The following is a 22375-nucleotide window of genomic DNA, read 5'->3' on the forward strand; positions in this document are numbered from 1 at the left end:
CTCTTGGATTTGGGACCAAGTGGCAGCTACCTTGTTTCTGCATATAGCTGGAATTGAGGTGCTGTAGATGCAGTTGTGGGCCAGTTATGAACAGATAGGTGTACAAGTCCTGCCTGCTGAGAGAAAACGGATCAGGTTGCTAGGAACCAGCAGAGACAGAAAGTGGCTGTGGGACTGTGGGGTGGAGGAGGGAACCTCAGAAGAGTCATTCTGGGGCCCAGGAAAGGACAAAGAACATGAGCCAGGGATTGGGTTCTCCAGACCTAAAGAAGGGGTTCAGGAGCTGGAACAGGAAAAGGCACGATGTTACATTCATTCCTTTGTCATTTTGGTGAAACTGATGAACAGAGATCAGCAAAGCAGGGAAGGGTCCTGAGAGAGAAAGTCTGGAACAACTCATATGGGGCTATCTCTGCCCTCCTCTTCAGAGGCTTTGGTGTGTGCTGGGGTGGGGGAGGAGAAAGTTGAGGTGAAGGCTGTGGCAAGGGCCCATGTTAGGGCTGGGGAAATGGAGTCTTCTCAGCATGGAGTAACTGAGGGCTGGGTGGGACTGGATCCTGCAAACCCTGTCACACGCCCAACACTTAATCTCCTCACCCTGTGCTTTCTGATGATTGGGAGAAGCCCTGTGCTTAGCCCTTCAGCCACCACAGGAAATTCATGAATGGAATTCATGGCTTTGGAGACACAAAAAAGTCAGAGGGGCTTTATTTAAATAGATTTTAATTAGAAGTAAACGAGCATTTTGTGTGCAAAAAGCATTTTGGCTTTTAACTTAGAGCCATCGCTCCATTATTAACCCTGGTGTGATTTCTGACTCTGTGTGTGTGTGTGTGTGTGTGTGTGTGTGTGTGTGTGTGTGTGTGTGTGTTAAGCCTGCCTTTGTGTCATAGGTCCTTGTGGCCTCTTCCTGTGCACCTCCATCTCCTGGGGGTGTGGTCTAGTCTTTATTCACTCTCCTGAAGAATGTTGAATTGTCTTCAATCGTCTTCTTCCCTTTTTCAGTTTTTCCAAGGCATTGTGCCTGGAAGTGTGTGGTTGAGGATGAGGTGGGTTCTGAGGTATCCTAGGCCACAAGTGCCCCTTCGGGGCGAGGCCTCAGCTCTCCGAGTCCAGCGGGTAAGAGTAGCGGGTGCCGGAGGAGCTAAGGAAGCGCAGGGCCACAAAGGCCCCAGTCCCCAGCAGCAGGAGGGCGCCCAGCGCTCCGAAGAGGATCCCGAAGAACGCGCCGAGTTTCATGCTCAGGTGCTCACAGTGCTCGCCCCAGGGCGTGTAGATGGAGAAGGGCATGCAACTGGGGACAGAGAGAGGGGACGCGGTCAGGAGCGAGGAGGCAGGAGCTCAGCCTCCCCACCTCCCTCCCCTCCTGGAGCCAGAGGCGATTCTCCATGACAGGCTGGGCTCCCTCACTAACTAGAGGGAGAGGCCAGAGTCAGCCCTGAAGCCGAGCTGAAGGAAGGCCACTGAGCAACGGCTGCAGGCGTGGGACTTAGAAACATAGGTATGAAGTGCACGTTGAAGCCCAGGTGCGCCTGGACAGCAGGCATGGGAGTAGACTGCAGATGAGCATGCGCAGTCACAAGCCCAGCCCTATGTCTGGCTGCCGAGTCCCGCCCCCACCGGAGCTCTGAGCTTGGACTCCAGCCCGTCTCCTCCTTTTCCTGGCTGCGGGAGTATGGGGGCAGGGAATTGGGGGGTTAGGGGAGGGCGATCTGGGACTGCAGTGGGGACGGGGTAGTCTGAGGGGGGCTGCACCCGGACCCTGGCCCGGGCAGGGCGTCACTGATGTATGAGGGGGCTGGGGTGGCGTTGCCCTCGTCCTCCCCAGCAGACTTGCAGTTTCCTGCACTGCCCTCAGGGGAGACCCTCAGACTGTTAATGAAGGAATGGACTAGGGCGCCAGTTTGAGAGGGCCTCCTCTAGCCGAGTACTCTTAAAGAGGGGCAGGGCTTGCGTTTCAAGGTAACATAGCAGAGAATTCAGAGCAGGCACTAACAAACCATCTTTCCCATTATCCGTTTTTCTCTGATTCCTGTTCTCTCTCAGTTACAAAGGGAACCATCCTATTTTTCACATACCATGAGTACCGTGGCATTCCTGGCCCCTTGCAGTATTTTACCCATCTTAGATTCCCCAGCACTGTCCTCACGCCTCCTGACCGCGCCGCCTCACCTGCAACGGGGTCCATCCGGCAGGTGCTGGCACTGGCCTCCGTGCTCACAGAAGCCGGCACTGCACGGGGACATGCACGTGAGGCCGTGCTGGGGACTGTAGACCAGGCGGTAGCCCGTGTAGCCATTGCATCTGAAGTAAGTTTCCAGCGTGCTCACGTTCACTGCCAGGTAGGACACACATTAACATGGAAATCAGTTTACACCAAATCAATATCAATTAAATAAAGAAGTCCATTTTCAGGGGTTTATCCTGAGAAATAATTGGAAACATGAACAAATACATATGTTGGTGGATGTCCAGATCAGCATGGTTTATAATAGCAAAAAAAAAAAAATTTTTTTTCAATAAAAAAAGAGGGGAGAGAATAACCTTAATGTTTAACAGGTGGGGGTCTTCTTAAATAAGTTACTTTATATGTGTTTGAAAGGAATATTGTATGACCAGTAAATGTGATGGAATAGAAAACATATTGGTTAAAGCACATGTGTTAAAGTTAGCCAGACCTGAGTTGAAATTTACACTCTTCTACTTACTAGTTGTATGATTTGAGGAAAATTTCTTAACTCTTTCAGCCTCAGTTTCCTTATTTTTAAAAGGAAATAATAATAATAGCAACAACTTTGCTGTGAAATTTAAATAATATATAGAGAATACTCAGTACAGTGTCTGACACTAAAAAATGTTAGCCATAGGTGATCTCACTGCCCTCCCCCTTATGTGGGACCTGACTCCCAGGGGTGTAAATCCCCTGGCAACATAGGATATGACTCCTGGGGATGAATCTGGACCCAGCGTCATGGGATTGAGAACATCTTCTTGACCAAAAGGGGGATGCGAAATGAAACAAAATAAAACTTCAGTGGCTGAGAGATTTCAAATGGAGCCAAGAGGTCACTCTGGTGGGCATTCTTACACACTACATAGATAACACTTTTTAGGTTTTAATGTATTGAAATAGCTAGAAGTTAATACCTGAAACTACCAAACCCCAACCCTGCACTCTGGAAGACGATTGTACAACAATGTAGATTACAAGGGGTGACAGTGTATTTGTGAAAACCTTATGGATCACGTTCCCTTTATCTAGTACATGGATGGATGAGTAGGTAAATGGGGACAAAAACTAAATGAAAAATAGGGTGGGATGGGGGAGATGATTTGGGTGTCCCTTTTTATTTTTATTTTTTATTCTTATTCTAATTCTTTCTGGTAAAAGGAAAATGTTCAAAAATAGATTGGGGTGATGAATGCACAACTATATGACGGTACTGTGAACAGTTGATTATACACTGTGGATAACTATGGTATGTGAATATATCTCAATAAAAATGAATAAAAAAAAGTTAGCCATAATTATAGCATATTTAAAATATACTACAATACATTATATTCAACATATCATGATAAAATAGTATATCAAATGGAGATACATACATAATATACAAGGTAATATGTTCACAATTGTTTAACAAACAGGTCTTCAAATATTAGGGACGACTTGAACTCTTAAAAAAATTAATGTTTTTGAAGGTCCCTGTGCACAAATTAAAAGATCAGAAGGATATGTACAAAATAGAGTTGTCTCTGGGGATTGGGATTACAGGTGATTTTTTTTCTGTCTTAAATTTGTGTTTCCTAAAGTTTTTGCAATAAGCATATTGCACTTATATAATAAAAATTGTGGGGTTTTTTTAGTTTGTTTTTTTAAAAAAAGACATAAGGCTGGAGTAGTTGTTCCCTCACCCTCCCACCCCCCACCCCCAACTCCCACACCCATAGTATTCATGAGGGATTTCACATTTTTGCCCTCAGGAGGGCAAGGCTTTACCTGGATTCTAGAAGAAGCCCTTGCTTGGTCCTGGACCAGAGTAAAACAGCAACTTCTGCTGTGTTTGGAATGGTTGGTGCCATTCCAGAAAACTGGGTGGGCTATTCCTTTTTCTCTCTGGCAAGTCTGCCGCTTTATCTCATTCCCATGCCAGGAGAATCAGGGACTGTCAGAACCAAAAGGGACCTCAGAAACCCCATCTCCCATCCCCAGATGGGGATGTTGAGGCCTGGCCTGGGAGGAGGCAGGTGCAGGGTCACACCTTTGCAGTGAGGGTGTTATCTCTGCTCCTCGGCCAGATCCCCAGCCTTCAACTTGATATCCTCTAGCTGGAGGGCAGAGGCCGAGAGGATGCCCCTGGTTATGGTTATAAAATGCAAGTGCATTTTAAGAAAAGCATTAGCAATCTTACTAAGGGAAAGAGAACCATTAGCAGCAATAGTTTAGGAAAGCCTTTCATTTGGAGTAATTGCTCTTTGAAACTACATTTTGACTCATCAAGCAACTTTTGTGCTCCTGCTCCTGAATCTGAAAAGCTGGTGGGTAAAATGTTTAAAATTTCTTTCAAAAATTACAAATAGAAGAACTAAATAAACTTGCATCTTACTTGTTTGCGGACCTCAACAGTACATTTTTCCGTGGGCTGAAGACCTGGGATAGACTCCCTCTGCTCACCCCCTCCCTCCGGTTATCCCTGTACTCACGAGCCTTCTCACTGCGCACTTCTGCCCTTGAGATGGGCTGGAAGGCCACGTTGTTCCTGGGCCCTGCACTCCGCGTCCTCTGCGGGGCCTGGAGTAAGAATTCCTCCACCACGGCGTCCAGCAGCCTGTTGTTCAGGAAGTCGATGACGGGGCCCTGAGGGCGGTACTGGAACTCAGAGATGACTTTCCAGCGTTGAAGGGACCTTCCTGAGGCTGAGGTGGGGGGACCTCTGCGCAGAAGGGGACAGTGAAGGGTTAAGGGTTGCGGGGCTGGGGTTGGGGGGAGACCTAGGGGAGACCCCGGGGGGATGTCCCACTTACATTGGTTCCACCAGGCTGTTCCACAGAAAGGCCCGTATGTCCAGGGTCCCCAGTCTGTATGCCACCTGGGGTAGAGGGTGGAGGGATGGTGGATGGGTGGGTGGGTGTGAGGCTGTCCAGAGAACAGACACCTCCTGCTTTAAAGCATTTATTCATCCCTGTTTGCTTCCTTCTTGGAACGTGAGCCCCAGGACCCCCAGGGTGTTTCTACTCTCTCTAGCCCAGGCCAGTGACTGGCATGGGTCCCTGCTTAATAATATGTTGAGGAGCAAAGGCCATAATGTTCTTCCCCAACCCCCTTGCCTTATATAGCAAGGGGAGACCCTAATACAATGGCCACTCACTTGCTTCTGACCCCTGACTTACCCATTCATTCCCTCACCTCATGTTTATTGAATATCTATTATGTTTGACTAAACCTAGGGGATGGCCGAGTGCTGGGGATGTCAGGATGACTTAGGAACTGTCTGTACTCACCGTCAGGTGCAATAGACAAATGTCAACAGATTTTACCACACAGAGTATTGAGTGCTAGAGCAATAAATATAATAGTAGTATTTTTTTTCAATACTTATTGTGTTTCAGGCACTGTACTAAGTACTTATATTATCATTTAAACCAAAACACAACCCATTGACACAAGTACTGTTATTATCTCTATTTTTATGGATGAGACATTAAAAAATTTGTCTAAGGTCACAACTCCAGTAAGACGTAGAGCAGGGATTTGAATCAGGTGTTCAGGATTTTATAGCCTACACCCTCCACAACTGTGCTACTTTGCCTGTGACTGAGGTATACACAAGGGCATGGGAGCCACGAAGAGGAAGCCCCCAGTTCTCTGAGAAGTCAGGGAAGGCTTCCCGGAGGTGGCACCCCCTCTCGTGTTTCTTATTTATAATATCCAAGAAGTGCAGGTCTTGAGGGACGTGCATAGGGAGGGGCTGGATGACTTTGCCACCTTTGACTCTGCTCAAGGTGATTTGGTCCTTCCAATCCTTTCTGAGGTCCCCGTCCTGGGGCTTCCTAACCCCCCTTTCCCAGCCCCCCCGGGGCAGGAGGCTCTGGCCTTTCCTGGCAATTGAATCCAGATGGAGATTGATTCTCAGGACACATAAGTGATAGATAAAACCCTCTCCCTGAATCTGCCCACCTGCCTCCCCCACCCAGAGCCTGGCCTGCAGCACTGACCGAGGCGTTGACCTCCACAATGGAGGCATTTTCTTCTTCACTGAGCAAGAGCTGGATGACTCTTGAGGGAAGCTCTGGAGATGGGAAAAGCAAATTCATAGTAGGTTTATCACCTCATAGGTTTACCCAACCTTACCCAGGGAGACCACTGCATTCTACAGAAAGTCACAGGAGGAACCAGGAGAAATGGCCAGGTCTCCTGACTTGCACTCTCATGTTCATTCTATATGGTCAGGGGTTCCTGACCCTCATCTTGCTGAGCTGTGAGATTCCTTCAGTCTTTTCTCAGCAAACTGGGCAGTCTGTGGTTCATGCTGTGACTGCTGCCACCATCAGCTCCCATAATCTACAACTGACTGTCACCCAAGAGAAATTTGGAGTTCTGTTCTATGAGTTAGAGTAACTTAGCCCTGTAGCCCAGACCAAAGGTGAGAGGAGTATGGAGGTGGTGGGCACATCTGATTGTACCTCGAATGGCAGTTGGAGTGAAGTTGTTCCCAGCCAGGAGGCAGCGGGTGTCGGTGAAGGCTGGGGGGCATGTGCAGGTGGGCTTGCAGCCCAGAGTCTGGGAGATGTAGCAGTGGCCGTGGTTGTAGCAGTAATTCACTGGGCAGGACTTGTTCTGACAGACGACAAAGTTCTCCAGAGCTGCAGAAGGAGCAGGGAGGTTGGCAATGCCACGTTGAGGCAGCAGGGAAGATGGAGCATCCAACCCCTGGAAACTGCTCCTAGGAAAGACTTGGCTTCTTTTCCCCAATGCTTCCTCAATCTGCATTCTGCTTGTGGCCACTCTGAACCCAAAACTATCCTTCCCCCTTTCTCCAGGTCTTTCTCTGCCTTGCACCCCTTTTTCCTCTGCCAGGTAGGTAATGTCCCACTTCTGCAGAGGGAGTAGGGTGTTTATCAGAACTTGGGCATCAGGAAAGGACCCAGAACCTGTGGGAAAAGAGCCCACTATCCTGTTTTCCTTGCTCTTTCCCTCTCTCACTCACTCCCTCACTTCCATCTCCTTTACAGCCTCAATGAGATTGTGATTCTGCCCACTCTGGCCTCTGCTCAGAAGACAGAGTAGTCTCTAGATTTTAGTTGGGTGCCTGCGGGGCTTGGTGGGACCTCACTGTGATCCCCCTCATCATCAGGCCTCCTGTGGCTTGGAGGTGGAGGAACAGAGGGCTGGGAGGAGGAACAAAGGGGAAATGAGGAGCTTTGCCATGAAACCCCATGGCAGCCCCTCCAGATGTTTTGAGTTGTGAGATGCAGAGACCCTGGGAAATGAAGATCCCGAGAAGCCCAATGGCCCCAGCTTGCTTCTGGTTCCGTGGCCGCTGCTGGAAGCCTCCTCCTTGTCTTTTGTCCTGAGTTTTCCTCATCAGTGCCTCAAGGCTGCTCTTCTCTGGGCCTCCTCCATGCCTGTAAAGCCTCTTCTCCCCAGCCCCACACCATCCACCACCCTCTTTCCAAGCCCTCCTACCAACACCCACCTATATTGAGCATTCTAAACACTTGCTGGAAAAGGAAGAGAAACGTTTGCTTTGACTGTCCTAATTCCTCAGGGTGCTACCTGTCCCCTCCCACCACGCCCTGTTTCCAGCTCACGTGCACAGTGACGCCCATCCCCGGTCATGTTCGGGGGGCAGGCCTCGCAGCCCTTCCCCGGATTGCACTTCACATTCGGGTAGCACGGCTCCTCACAGAGGTTCTTGGAGTGTTCACAGTTGAGGCCATAGCTGTCCCCATCACACCGGCAGGCAGCCACCTGGAATGGGGAGCTGATCACTGGGCAGCCAGGAGGCACAACCATTAAGGGTTGCTGAGCTCTCTGGTCTGAGAACCCACAGACCCTGAGTCCTCGTCTTAATTCCGACAGCATCCCCTGGGCCTGCACGTCCCTGCCTCAAAGGGCACACAGTCCTCCTGCCCGTTCAGCTCCCCTGGGCCATTTGTGTACCCAGACCCCCTCTGCTGGCGTTTGCACCAAGATTTCCGTCATCTCTCTTTTTCATAACCCCATTCACACCATATCTTTTAGTCTGAAATCCTTTCTAGAGTAAGATAGGATCTAAATACACACACATGCACACACTTGAATATCCTACTCTCTCTAGAAAACTGAATCCCAAAAAGGGTTGCAGTTTCCTCACTCCGCATCCTCTTACTGACCCCAGAGCCAATAATGAAGAGCTTCACAGGTCAGTGCAGTGTGAAAGCAGGCAAAAAACAAAATAATGACACAGGAAACGTTAATGGTTCCAGAAAGCTCATCAAGTTCCCAGGTCTCTCTGTTCTGACTCCCCACCAGAACTGACTCTGGAAATCTCTCGAAAATGAAAACCTCCAGTACTTAGCTTTGTAATCTGAGAAAGGATATTTGGAGATCTTGAGAATAATATACTGATTTTGATCTCTGTTTTTGCCACTTTGTGCCTTTTCCTTTTCTGCCCCATATCTGCACCCCACCCCACCCCACCCCAAGTCTACCCTTTTAAGTAGTAATTTTCTGCTGAGCATCAGGGAATGGTGTATGTGTGTGTGCACGTGCACACATGTGTGCACTGATATAATTAGTGGAGGGAGTGGTGGGGTGTTGCCAGCCAAACACTTTCCTTCCTGGCTTCCCCTTTTCCATGAAAAAGAGAAGGTGGGGCAAGATTCATGGACTTAGGCCAAATGTCTTGGCCAGAAAATAGAATGGAGAAGGATTTTCTCTTAAACAGAAAAAGAGACGTCACTTTTAGCTGGAGGGAAAAAGGAAAGAGAATGAAGGAGTCTTGGGGTCCCAACTCAGAGGGGCCCTGCAGGTCTCATCCTGAAACCATGATGATGAGAAGCTGTGTGGTGCTTCCAGGCAGATGGACTGAAGCAGCCTTTTATAAAAGGTTTCCCATGTCCGAGCAAGGCCCAGAAGCCACAGAGCACCTCCCTGGGCCCGAAGGGGCTGGGCAGAGTTGGTGATGGAAGCCTATGTGGACTCGTGCCCAGAGACCACCTGGACACCCTCCTGCCCTACACCTCAATGCCTTGCATCTAGAACTGTAGCACTGGGAGACCCCGGGAAACTCTAAGAAGGCTGAGGTGGAAGTTTCCTGCCAGCCTGACACAATGGGAACATAGATATAAAAATTTGGTTGAGCTAGAAGCAATGAAGACATATTTTTCACATACGTGAGCTTGTGGCTGGAGATCGACATCTCTGCTCACCTACCACAGTCCCACCTCACCTTCCAACATGGGCATCACCCATTAAAACATCCCTTCAATTCCCGCTTCTTTTCCCCTGGACATTGAACCCCATCCGCCCACCCCCCATGCTCCTCCCAAACTCACCTCAAGGGAGGAATTGCCCACCCGGCTGGTCTGGTTGAATAAACACTGGCTCTCTGCCGTGCAATTGCAGACCACAGTCTTAGGCTGGAGTACAGACGACAGGCCGTCCTTGGCATTTCTTGCTAGAATCTCCAGAGTGAATGGTTCCAGTGACTTTGGGGTCCATAGCAATGTTCCGTTCTCTGTCCAGGGGAAGACAAGATCATTGAGAGCTGGGAGGCTCCTCTGCTCTGCCGTCTGATACATCCTGGAGCTGGTTTAATGGTATCCAACACCCTGATTGCTGATGCCAGACTCTGTCCCACCCCTCTCAGACCACCCTCCACATCTCGTTGGTTGTTTCCTTGAGTAAGGCATCCTGGCCATGCTCCAAACTGGAGGTTGCACCAGCCCAACTTATAGATTGTAAGATGGAACTCCACAGAGGGGAAGGCGGTTTCCTCCTAAGAGACCCTAAAGGGCAAAGACCCTCTAGGGAATCCTGGGGACATTACGGATAAAGGCCAGGATCCTTCCAACCCTTCACCTTTACAGCAGCCCGTTCCCTTGCCCTAATTTCTTTCCTATCTCTCTTGCTTCCTGGACCTTTGACCAGCCACCTCTTCAGACATCAGACTGCAGTGAAACACTGATATATATCTACACAGACGCTTCTGCTTAAACTTGTCTTATATCTTTCAAAAAATAGGAAAAGCCTTCTTAAAACAGGAAGTTGAAAGGAGCTGATGGAGGGAATAGATGAGAGTAACCTCAAAGCCATCACTCTTCAGCAGAGGAATCCAGTGGAGAAGAAAATCTCCTGATGCCCTTGTTGTCACTCTGGCTTGGATCTTTCTCTTGCACCTGAGAGGATGCCACGTGGAACAAAAAGTACCCCTTCTTGTGCACAGATAAGAAAGCACCCTATTATTGTGCACAGATAAATATAGCACCCCATTCTTGTGCACAGATAAAGAAAATGAGGCAGAGAGGTGATCAGAGTTCAGAATAAGGTTACTTATGGGCTTTGGTTTAGCAGAGAAGAGTCATCAGTACAATTAATGCTGGCACCAGAAGGAAAACTGCATCTCTTGTACTCTGACCCTTTGATCCAGGTCACAGGTGCAGGCCTGGGGAGCTCTGACACCACAACTAAGAGGGAGACGTTTGCTTGGTCCCAGCACAGAAAATCAGATGAAGAGAGGCAGGGCTAGGTATGCATAGTTAACAAACACATAAAAATGCTGAGAAAGGTATCAAACAAAGGCATTTATATTTCTTTAAATCTTGTTCCTCATTAAATCCTTCTTTTAATAGGTACGGAAATGTTTTAAATTAGCATTTGTTCACTGTTGTACTTGATTATTCTAACAATTAGGTGATTACATAAAGAGCCTGCTATTATATTGAGATGAAATGCTCTTTGAACTAGTTGTCCATGCCCAGAGCAGTCTAGCTACTGGCTGGATTGCTATATATCTGTCACTATTATTCACTGGGGCACCTACTTGAGTTACAGGTATCATTCCTAAGAAATGCTGGCTCTGGATACTCAAATGTAAAAGTGGCAGTAAGTTGGCACAGGGCATAGGGATGCAAAGTTACCTTAAGCTTGACTTTTACCTCATCCCCAGCCAAGCGTTCTTACCAAAGAGTGTGAAGTCATCAGAGCTGTTTCCAAGAGTGAACGTGACATTCTTTGAGTTGCTGGTGTACTGAATCCACTTGGTCTGCCCTTTGTAGGCTTCAACCACATGCTGACCCTCGATAGAGGGTGGGTACTGATCTGAAACACAAAGAGAGATTTTGGGTCTGAGGCAGGGCTCTCTCTGGCTTGCCAGCCTCCTCTCTCTTTCTCCCTTCCTGTGGCTGTGGGAGGCATTCCCAGGGTGGTGAACCACCTCCAGAAGCAAGAATTATTCTGTGTGCCTGCTCTCATTCCTATGCAGGGCAGGTTGTGGTGATGTTGCCCATCTGGCCAAATCTAGCCTCTCTTTCTCTAACCTGCTCTTCCTGAATAGAGTGCAATTCAGGGCATGGCACAAAGTGAATCAGAGAACGGCATCGTTCAGACCATCACAGAGCCTTATCCTTGGATGAGCTAAAAACCATGAAGGTAATATCTACACGGGCATTGCATTGGACAGGAATTGAAGAGGAAGCTAAAATTTTTTAACTTCAGAAGCAATAATATTATTGCAGAAGCAATAATAGAGGAAATAATTAATGAAAATTTCCCATCTCTTATGAAAGACATAAAATTACAGATCCAAGAAGCACAGCGTACTCCAAGCAGAAGAGATCTGAATAGGCCTACTCCAAGACACTTAATAATCAGATTATCAAATGTCAAAGACAAAGAGAGAATCCTGAAAGCAGCAAGAGAAAAGCGATCCATTACATATAAAGGAAGCTTAATAAGACTATGTGCAGATCTCTCAGCAGAAACCATGGAGGCAAGAAGGAAGTGGTGTGATATATTTAAGATACTGAAAGAGAAAAACCGCCAACCAAGAATCCTATATCCAGCAAAGCTGTCCTTCAAATATGAGGGAGACCTCAAAATATTTTCTGACAAACAGACAATGAGAGACTTTGTGAACAAGACACCCGCCCTACAGGAAATACTAAAGAGAGCACTGCAGAGTGATAGAAGACAGGAGTGCATGGTTTGGAACACAATTTTGGGAGATGGTAGCACAACAATGTAAGTACACTGAACAAAGATAACTATGAATATGGTTGAGAGAGGAAGGTGGGGAGCATGTGAGACACCACAGGAAAGGAGGAAAGATAAAGACTGGGACTGTGTAACTTGGTGAAATCTAGAGTATTCAACAATTGTGATAAAATGTACAAATATGTTCTTTTACGAGGGAGAACAAGCAAATGTCAAACTTGCAAGGTGTTAAAAATGGGGAGGCATTGGGTGAGGGATGCAATCAGCATAAACTAGAGACTATAACTAATAGAATCATTGTATTATGCTTCCTTTAATGTAACAAAGGTGATATACCAAGGTAAATGCAGATAAGAGGAGGGGATAGGGGAGGCATGTTGGACACTTCACATTGGTGGTATTGTCTGATTCTTTATTCTACTTTGATTTGGGGTTATTTTTCCTTTTGCTGCTTCCTAGCTGTCATTTTTTTTCCTCTTTCTTTTGCCTCTCTGCCTTCTTTGACTCTCCCTCCTGCCTTGTGGAAGAAATGTAGATGCCCTTATACAGACAGTGGTGAAGGTAGTGAACACATAAATGTATGACCATGCAGAGAACCATTGATTATCTACTTGGGATGGAATGTATGGTGAGTGAACAAAACCATATTAAAAAAAAAAAAGATGGGTTGATGACAAAACCTCGAGGGCAATATACTGAGTGAAATAAGCCAGACACATAAGGACAATTATTGCAGGGTCTCACTGATAGGAACTAATTATAATATGCAAACTCATAGACATGAAATATAAGGTACCAAGATATAGGACGAGGCTTAAGAATGGGGAGTGGTTGCTTAGTATGAGCAGAATGTTCAATTAGGATGAACTTAAATGTTTGGAAATGAACAGGGGTGTCGGTAGCAAGATGTGAGAATAACTAACAGCACTAAATGGTGTGTGAATGAGGTGGAAAGGGGTTCAGAGTCATATATGTCACCAGAAGGAAAGCTGGAGATCAAAAGATGGGAATGTATAAAACTGAATCCTATGGTGGGCAATGTCCATGATCAACTGTACAAATACTAGAAATCGCTTCCACGAACCAGAACAAATGTATGCAATACAATTAGAAGTTAATAGTAGAGGGGCATATAGGGAAGACATATATACCTATTGCAAACTATAGACTACAGTTAGTAGTATTTCAACATTTTTTCATAAACAGTAACAAATGTACTATACCAACACTACGAGTCAACAATTGAGGGGGGTTGGTTAGGGATAGGGGAGGATTAGAGTTTCCTTTTCTTTTTTTCTTTTTTCATCTTTCACTTTATTTCTTGTCTGGAGTAATGAAAAGTTTCTAAAAATTGAACAAAAATTAAGTGTGGTGATGGATGCACAATTGTATGAGGGTACCCAGGGGCAAGTGATTGTACACTTTGGATCTTTGGATAATTGTATGGTATCTGAACAATCTCAATAAAAATGAAAATAAATAAATAAATAAATAAATAAATAAAAATTTTTTTGGAGCCTTGCTATTTCCTTTTCATTATTCATTCATTCAGTCAGTCAGTCAGTCAGTCAATCATTTGGCAAATACTTAACTGAGTACCCATTATGCCACTAGGTAGTGATGATAAACCAATAAACAAAACAGACAAAAATTTCTGCCCTTGTGGAGTTTATAGTCTTGCGGGGGGAAAAGAATAGGAAAGATACATATGAAAACTATAAAATGTTAGTTATAAATGCTAAGGAATAAAAACAAAGCAGGAGAGGTGAATAGGAAGTAAGAGTGACTAAAATTTTAGATAGGGTAACCAAGAAAGTTCCCACTGAGAAGGTGACATTTGAATAAAGACCTGAAGGAGGTGAAGGAGAGAGACTGTGGCTGTCTGGGGAAAGGGCATTCCAGGCAGAGAAGACAACATGTGCAAAGGCTCAGAGCTGAGAGTGAGAGTTTGAAGAACACAAAGGAGCGAGTGGAGATGGAATGGAAAGAGTGAAGTGGGGGTTACTAGAAGAGTTCAGAGAGGCGATGGGGTCAAGCCTGAACAGGGCCTTGAAGGTCATCTTAAGGACTAACTCTCCAATGACTTGGAGAGTTTTGAGTAGAGGAGTAACGTGAGCCAAAGAATCTGTTAAATGAATGGGAAGAAACAGTAGTTTATAGGAGTGTTGTAGAAGGCGGGGGGGGGGGGGTGTCTCATCTGCTCCCCAACTCTGGAAATGCCTCCCTGGGCCACATGACACTTACTGAGAGTGGCGTTCATCAACTGGTATCTTCTAAAGAGTGTCCTAGTGTGCAGTCCAGTGCTTCTGTTTCTTGTAACCAAGGTGTCATAGATGCATTGTGTATTGTTGTTACACCCAGATACCAAATTTTCATCAGAGGAGTTGTTTGTCAACAGTTGGGAAAGGAAGACAGGGGTGAAGTTGGAAGGCAGATGGTCGTTCCTCTTGCCAAGAAGGCTTGTTCCGTTGATTTCCCCTATAACATATGAGGTGTGATGGTGATGGGGTTCTAGTTACATTTCTGCCATGTCCACCCCTTACCTCTCACTTTATATGGCTTGGGGAGGGGGAGGAGGGTGTGGAGGGACAGAATGGTTTCTGGCTTCTGGTCCAGAGAGCCCCATACCAATGGGTAAAGGGCCATCCATTTCCCTGTTCTGTCTTCCAGGTAGAGAGAAGCAGTTGACATGGGGTGGCATGAAAATCCTGAGAGTCTCCCATTCCCCTCATCCTGGCCCTGCCCCATCTGCCTTGAGGAACTGAGGCCTAGACTTACAGGTCATTCCATAGTGAAAAAGTGTCTCCTCAGAGCTCCCATGGGGAATGACGGAACCATTAGGCATCCTGAAGTCATCTTCTGGATTGTCATTCCAGACCCCTGTGGGAGAGAGTAGGAGTTCAGCCACCCTTCTCTGGGATTGTAGTTCTCCCCTTCTCTGGGAAGCATCCAACATGTCATATTAAAGATGGGGAGAGGGGTAGGATGGTCCTTGGGAAACCTCTTTCTGTTGCATCTGTCCTCCAGGATCAGGGGAGAGGACCACGACCTCATACCCTGCCCTCCACTTTGGGGAGTGTGCCGGTTTGAGACTGCTGTGAACCCAGAAGAACCATGATCTTGTGCTCCAATCTTGTTGGGTGGAACCTTTTAATTGAGTGTTCCCATGGAGATGTGACTCATCCAACTGTAGGTGAGAACTTTGATTGAATTATTTCCATGGAGGTATGGAACATGCCCATTCAGGGTGGATCTTGAGTAGTTCACTGGAGTACTTAAAAGAGCTCAAGAGCTGACATAGACATTGATGCTTGGAGATGCAGTCAGAAGGAGTTTGGAGATGCTAAGCTAAGAGATGAAACCCAGAGTTTGCCCTAGAGAAGCTAAGAGAGGACCCCCAGATGCTTGGAGAGAAATGCCCTGGGAGAACAAGCAAGGATGCACAAGAGCTGAAAGAGAGAAGCTAAGAGAGACAGAAGCCTGGAGATATTTTGGAGAAAGCCATTTTGAAACCAGAACCCAAGAGCAAACCAGCAGATGCCAGTCATGTGCCTTCCCAGCTGGCGGGGGTGTTCCGGACACCATCAGCCTTTCTTCAGAGAAGGTATCCTCTTGTTGATGTCTTAGTTTGGATGCTTTTATGGCCTTAGAACTGTAAATTTGTAACCTAATAAATCCCCTTAGTAAAAGCCAATCCATTTCTGGTATTTTGCACAATGGCAGCATTAGCAAACCAGAACAATGCTGTGTATCTTTTCTTTGTGGTTACCATAGGGCTTAAATTTCAGAGACCATTCTTGATACTCCCCTGCCAGTCCAGCAACTGGGAAGCTTTAGGAGATGGATAGGAAGTGAACCTCAAAAGTAGTTGGGAGAAGCCCCTTTTGGTAGTTTGGAGCTATGTACCCCAGAAAAAACATGTTGTTAAACTTAATCCATTCCTGTGGGTGTGAACCCTTGTAAATAGGACCTTATGGTGAGGTTACTTCAGATAAATTATGGCCCAGGATGGGTCTTAATCCTATTACTGAAGGCCTTATAGGGAAAGTAACAGAGAGAAAAAAGCCAGAGGGAGCAGTCAGAAGCTGAAAGTCAATGGAACCCTAAAAAGAAGGAAGCTGCCAGGAGAGGTTCCCAAGTGCATTGCCCTGTGACCTAGGAGCCAAGAACCGAAGGTTGCCAGCCATCAGCCCGGAATGCCATCTTAGGGAAGGAAGCATTGTCTGGATGAAGCTAGCGTCAACATCATGAGCCAATAAATTCCCATTGTTGAAGCCAACCCATTGCATGGTATTTGTTTTAGCAACAAGGAAACTAAAACACACCTCCTACCTCCCTGGCCTGTTGTGTGCCCTGAAGGTTCTGTTCCATGGAGGCTGGGGGAAACTCAGCCTGGGATGACCACAGGCCAGTGGGAGAGGAAGTTCCTTCCCTCTGGGGGTCTGAGTTCCTGCTGCAGCTTCTGCCTCAGAGGCAGGGTCCTGACCAGCTCCTTACCCAGGAGGCCCTCTGTGTGGTTTCGATACTCCTCTGGGAGGCTGGAGGAAGCATGGAGGATGTTGGAGAGAGCCATCACTGAGATAGTCGCCATCCCATCGAAGCTGGCCGAGACCAAGGAGCCATTGCGGGTCAGGATGACTCCGGTGGTGTTGAATGTCTCCTGGCCTAGGACATTGGGAGACAGATGAGGATAGAACCAGCACTGGAACCCTCTGGAGACAACAGACTTGGCAGTAGTAAAGGTTAACAGAGGAGACTCTGAGAAAAGCTCTGGGACATCCTGAGGTGTCTTCTCTAATGGCCCTAAACCAAGCACATAGGAGACCCCCATGGCCTGCACTACCTCCTCCAAACTGGGGATTGAAGACAGGGGTTCTCAAAGGGGAGGACTCACAGTACTATAAGGAAAGAGAGAAGTGAGGAGAGAAGGTTTAATACTCTGCTCCTAGGATGAAGAAGCTGCTGAAGAGGCGGCAGGGGTAGCTAGCACTGTCCTCCTGCCCTGCTGCTGCCTCCAGGCCCCACACACACTGCTCCCAGGGCAGCTGGGCACCCCGCTGAACCCTGACCCAGGGAAGCAAGAGAGGCAGCGATGGCTGTCCCCAGCCTACCTTCTGCATCTCCATGGCTGGTCTCAAATGTCACAGTGTGGTTGTTGAACAGAATACGAATTGTGTCATTGGGTTCAAGGAACCATTGAACCTGGAAGGAAATTGGAGGAGGTCTAATCCTGACCTGCAAATGGGCCCAGAGTCCCAGAAAGGAGGTACCAGAGAGCCATGCTCAGGGCTAGAACCTGAGCCCGGGTGAAGATGAAGGTGATGGAGCATGTGACAATGAAGTTATGAAAGCCAATGTCTGTGGAGGGTTTAGCATGTGCCAGGCTCTGTGCTAGGCTCATTTCTTTGATTATCTCATTTAAATCTCACAACAGCCCTGTGAGGTGGACAATATTATTATCCCCACTTTACTGTAAGGAAACAGAGAAGGCACTAGAAATTAAGTAACTTCTTCAAAGTCACGTAGCTAGTAAATGGGGGAGCCAGGACCCTAATCCTGCTATCTTTAGGGTTTGCTCATGAGCCACTACACCAGCTGGTGGTGTCCTCCCTCCTTCCTCCCTTTCCCTTCTCCTCCCCCCTATCCTCTTCCTCTTGGGCCTTGATTTCCAACTGAAGCTCCTAAGGGACCCTCTATGGGGCTGGTGCAGGGACATCCTGGGCTCCCCCTCACTCACTGTGACAGGGCCCAGGCTGCTGGAGTTGTACAGTGCGGCAAAGGCAATGAAGTTGGTGGCCTTGGCCGAGCTGGTCTGGGCGGTGCGGCCCTGCAGCAGGAAGGAGGAGTCTCTGTCCCAGGCCCGGACCAGCAGGAAGTCCCCCAGCCCATTGAAGGTGAAATTGGCCCCATCCAAGGTGGTGATGTGGGGGTCCCCAAACAGCCAGGCTAGACAAAAAGGTGATACCACGTTGGCATGGCTAACCAGGAGAAAGAGCTGAGATTTCCCACTGTGCCCCAGGCAGGCATTTGTCCTGGTAGACGCAAGGCTGGGGAGATGTTCACGGGGCACAGAGTCCTCCCTGGAAGCCCCCTTGTCCTTCTGGGCCCTCCACCCTGTCCACATCTACTTTTTATCTCCTCACCTCACCCTTCTCACCCCTTCCCTAGCCCCACATACAAGGCCCCTCCGCTTGCCATTGGCACCACACTGGAAACATCTCCACCTTCCCTTGTGGCTACAAGTCTGCCCCAGGAAGCTGGTCCTTCCCTGGTTCAGCCTCCATATCCCAGAAGCCAACAGGCCCCCCAACCCGAGATGCTCCCCTTCAGCCTTTATCCGGGGTCTGGCCCTGGCAGCCTCACCGGAGTGTGGGGGCCTGTAGCCAGAGCAGCCGATGCGTGGCTGCCTCTGCAGGTACAGGGCACAGAAGAAGGGCTTGTCGTTCCAGCGGCAGCACCAGTTCTGCGGCTCCAGTTCCTGGTCTGTGAGGAAGAGCAACGCAGCGTGTTGTGGGGAGCTCGAGGACCCAGCTGGAAGGTTTGGTAGGGCAGGATGACGTTGTGGCAAGAGCATGGCTTTAGACTCAGGCACACCTCAGTCCCAGTCCTGCACTGCCCAGTGACCTTGGGCAATTGACGTATCCAGTTCCTGTCTTCCCGGCAGGCTTGTTGGACTAGCCACTGTGCAGTAAAGGCCCTGGGAGGGAGCCTGGCACATGGTGGGAGTTAAAGGAACTTCCATTATTGAAGGGTGGGATGAAGTGCTCGCAGTGGCAAGGGTGTCGGTAAGTGGCCTGGGGACTGTGATGGCTGCAACGGCACAGGGTAGTGGGCGGGAGGACACACAGAACCCTGCCCCCACGCACACAGCTCTGTGCTCTCTAGTTCTCCGGGAGGGGCTGTCTCTAAGTCTTCCCTCAAACAGCCTGCTAATCTGAGTAGAGGAATGGGGGACAGACCAGGCCTCTCCCCTTCCCTGGAACGATGCCCCCTGCTCTGGGCTGGAGCTTTGGGGCCAAGTGGAGATGAGGCAAGAGGACTCTCAGTTATAAACTCCCAGAATGTCAGCTGGAAGCCTCCTGACTTTACAGATCGAGAAACTGAGGCCCAGAGCTGGGAAGAATGGGGACAGGAAGCCTCATTCTCGAGGGTCCCACAGCTTGGTATGGGACCCCAGGCCGGTGTCTGGCTGGTAATGAAGGGTTGAGGTCTCTGTGAACACAAGTACTTACCAAACTGCCGAAGACTCTGCATTCTCCAGCCTTCGCGAAGCTCTCCCCAGGGCCCGTAGCTGCAGCACACGCCCCCTCGCCGGGAGGAGAAGCTGCACAGCTGCCTGCTGCTGAGGCCCCACCAGCCTGCAACAGGTCCAGACAGACTCAGGCCCAGGCACGGGGATGCCTGTGGTGGGGTGGGAACAGGGAGCAGAGTGGGAGTATGGGAGATTCCTGGGGAGGAATGGGATGGGTGGTGGTGGGTGGGCTTGTGGAGGGCAGTGGAGATGCCCCAAGAGAAGGAAGAAGGTGTCACCTAGGCTGATGGGCTGGAATCGCAAGTCCCATTGTCCCTGCTGCCAGGAGCAAGGGCAGAAGATCTGGCTCCAGCCCCAGCTGGGCCACTGAGGCTGCCTCTCCAACCACTGCAGGCACTTGAGACGGTAGTTGGGCTTTTCTTCCCCATGTAGCTTATAGATCTGTAGCCCCCGGAGACCTGGGGCAGCAAGAGAAGAAAGAGTTATCACAGGCTCTGGGGCGACAGACTCTGCTTTAGATTTAGAGGCAACCCAAACTCAGAAATGCAACCCAACATCCCACTTTCCCCCTCTGGACTGCTTCCAGGGATGGTTTGACCTCATACAGATGGGCAGTGATTTCCTCCCAGAAGCCCCTTTGATGTGAGCTCCCAAAGCCCTCAGAGCTCAGATCTTAGGACAAGATCCTGGGACAAGTGTGGGCAGAGAGGCCATCCCTGTACTCAACTCAGAGCCAAAACCTGGCACAGGCCCTCAGCCCACCCATCCTCCAACCTTCCCTCTTGTCACTCTAACTCCAACACCTTCCAGTCCCACAAATCACTTCCTCTTCATGCACCCTCTTCTCAGTCAGTGACACCACTATCCATCCAGTCAGCCCCGCCAGACACTTGGCCTTCATCCTTCACCCGTCCTCTCCCCCAGCACCAACACTTCAGGAGCCAAGGAGGCAGATGCCCAGAAGCCATCTGGGGTCACTGGGCGCCACAGAGAAGGTGGGGCATGTGAAGCAGAGGCCTGCTCCATCCTCACCAAGCTGAGTAAGCTTCCCCTCTGCCCAGACACCATCTTTGAAGGAGAAAAGAAACCAGAAGAAGTAACCCTGATGGGGTTTGAACTTTAAATAGAACTTTCAATGGCCACCTCAGCTACCTCAGATGAGAAGGGGGCCTCCAGAGCCCTGAGTAAGATACAGTGCATTACATTTTGTACCCACACAATTGAATAAATTATCCAGATAGCTACAATTTGTTAAGGTTTTGAGTAAAATAAACATAGTTTATAATTATGTATTCATACTATTTCTCTATAATAGTATGGTATCAGGGGAAATACATCAAACTCTCTCCCCCCACATACGCACGTGTGCACACACACACATAGAGCCTCGTGCATCCCCTCGGTTACAAGCAGATGCATCCTGAAAGAAGGGCCCTAATCAGACACAGCTGCTCTCTCCACAAGATGGCACCATGATTTGACTTAATGTATATTTCTGATTACCATAAATTTTGCCAGAGAACAAATAGAACTGGACTTTAGCGTCACAATTTACATGGCTGATGTCCAATGCTAAAATGTCCTTTGTTCCATATTTTGGAAACAATAACTTAATTCCCTTTGGGACCTCGGGACATTGCAATGAGTCACGGAAGATGCTAAAGTATTGTCCTTCTCACCAGAGCATGAGCTCTTTTTCCTTTTTTTTTCATATTCCTGGCTCATAGCACAGTGTCTAGCACACAGCAAGGGCTCAATAAATGTTGAATGAATGAAAGTCAGGCCGCTGGAGCTCCTCCTTGGTTGATTCCCTTGAGGGGTCTCATCTGGGTTCTCATTCCAGTTATGGGACAGGACACTGGGAGTACTGTCCTAACTGGCCATCCATATCCCTACCTCCTGCAAAACCCCCATCATCACTTCAGGGTCTGGGCCCCCACTGAGGGACTGCATGGGTTTGGCTCATCTTGGAGAGGAGATGTAGCCCCAGATAAATGTGTCTGAGGGTACAGAAGGTAACAGCTGCCCCTGGGCAGTGTCAAGACCTGATTACACCTTTAGGCGGTCATATGGTACTGGTGACACCTTTAGGGCTGGGGGAGTTACCATTGTACAGAACTAAGGAGACTTGAGACCAGCTCAAGTTTGAGAAAGTGCGCTTTTACCTGAGTTGGAATCCAGGAATTGGTCTGGACGATACTTCTTCCACACTGGCTGGAACGTCAGTGGGCTGTTTTGGAAATATCCATCTCCACTGCAAGCAAGGGAAAGAATCTTAGGCCTCTGACTTTCTTCTCAGTTGACTAGTTATTCATTCATTCAGCCAGTCAGTCAGCTAGTCAGCCAGTTACTCACTCTGTCCTGCTAATCACTCAATTATTCAATTAGTCAGCCAGCCACCCAGTCAGTTTGTTGGCTGGTCACCCAGCCAGAATCACTGGGGCCCAGTACAAAGCAGGAAAGAAGAGACGGATGGAGTAGGGATGGAGAGGCTCTAACTTACTCCATGTCTGGTCTTTAACTGCAAGAAACTGGCATGTCCACTTTGTCATGAGACAGGGCTGTGAAAACAACAGAGTTCTGGTCTCCTTCCCATTGGTTTCCCTTAAACTTGGAGGATTGGAGGGGGTGGGGATGGGGAACTGAGGAGACCAATATGTTGCGATGGCTAAGAGCAGGCCTTTGGAGTTAGCAGGTCATGGATTCAACTCCTGATTCCAGCACTCACTAGCTTGGTGACCATGGGCAAGTTACTTAGCCTGTCTAGCTCCTAGTTTTCATATCTGTGTAAAAGGGATTATGGTAGCAGTATCGAGGATTAAATGCAGTAACATTTGTAAATTCCTCAGAACTGAGTGAGGACCCAGTACAACGGGAGCTACCACCATCATCCCCAGTCGTGGGGTTCCCAGTGCTGCACT

The 22375-nt window shown here is 48.4% G+C and overlaps 1 protein-coding gene across 2 annotated transcripts in view; it reads right to left on the minus strand.

The window, feature by feature from the left end:
• Nucleotides 1-706: 706 nt before the first annotated feature.
• Nucleotides 707-22375, minus strand: part of MUC4 (mucin 4, cell surface associated) — a 75808-nt gene continuing 54139 nt past the window's right edge. The window contains exons 8-25 of one of the 2 annotated variants that reach the window (XM_037837491.1): nucleotides 21620-21708; nucleotides 19733-19912; nucleotides 19435-19560; nucleotides 18566-18685; nucleotides 17940-18148; nucleotides 17314-17404; nucleotides 16700-16867; nucleotides 14981-15082; nucleotides 14447-14680; nucleotides 11171-11308; nucleotides 9544-9725; nucleotides 7816-7975; nucleotides 6688-6867; nucleotides 6220-6293; nucleotides 5029-5093; nucleotides 4708-4937; nucleotides 2173-2335; nucleotides 707-1294 (exon numbers count right to left, since the gene is read on the minus strand). In XM_037837491.1, the coding sequence (XP_037693419.1) occupies nucleotides 1099-1294; nucleotides 2173-2335; nucleotides 4708-4937; nucleotides 5029-5093; nucleotides 6220-6293; nucleotides 6688-6867; nucleotides 7816-7975; nucleotides 9544-9725; nucleotides 11171-11308; nucleotides 14447-14680; nucleotides 14981-15082; nucleotides 16700-16867; nucleotides 17314-17404; nucleotides 17940-18148; nucleotides 18566-18685; nucleotides 19435-19560; nucleotides 19733-19912; nucleotides 21620-21708 (2707 nt within the window). In that variant the 3' untranslated portion in view covers nucleotides 707-1098. Of the gene's footprint in view, nucleotides 1295-2172; nucleotides 2336-4707; nucleotides 4938-5028; nucleotides 5094-6219; nucleotides 6294-6687; nucleotides 6868-7815; nucleotides 7976-9543; nucleotides 9726-11170; nucleotides 11309-14446; nucleotides 14681-14980; nucleotides 15083-16699; nucleotides 16868-17313; nucleotides 17405-17939; nucleotides 18149-18565; nucleotides 18686-19434; nucleotides 19604-19732; nucleotides 19913-21619; nucleotides 21709-22375 lie in introns of those variants that run through there. The other variant, XR_005217136.1, reaches the window with a different exon arrangement.

Source organism: Choloepus didactylus, chromosome 1 (genome assembly GCF_015220235.1).
Source record: "Choloepus didactylus isolate mChoDid1 chromosome 1, mChoDid1.pri, whole genome shotgun sequence".
Taxonomy (NCBI): Eukaryota; Metazoa; Chordata; class Mammalia; order Pilosa; family Megalonychidae; genus Choloepus; species Choloepus didactylus.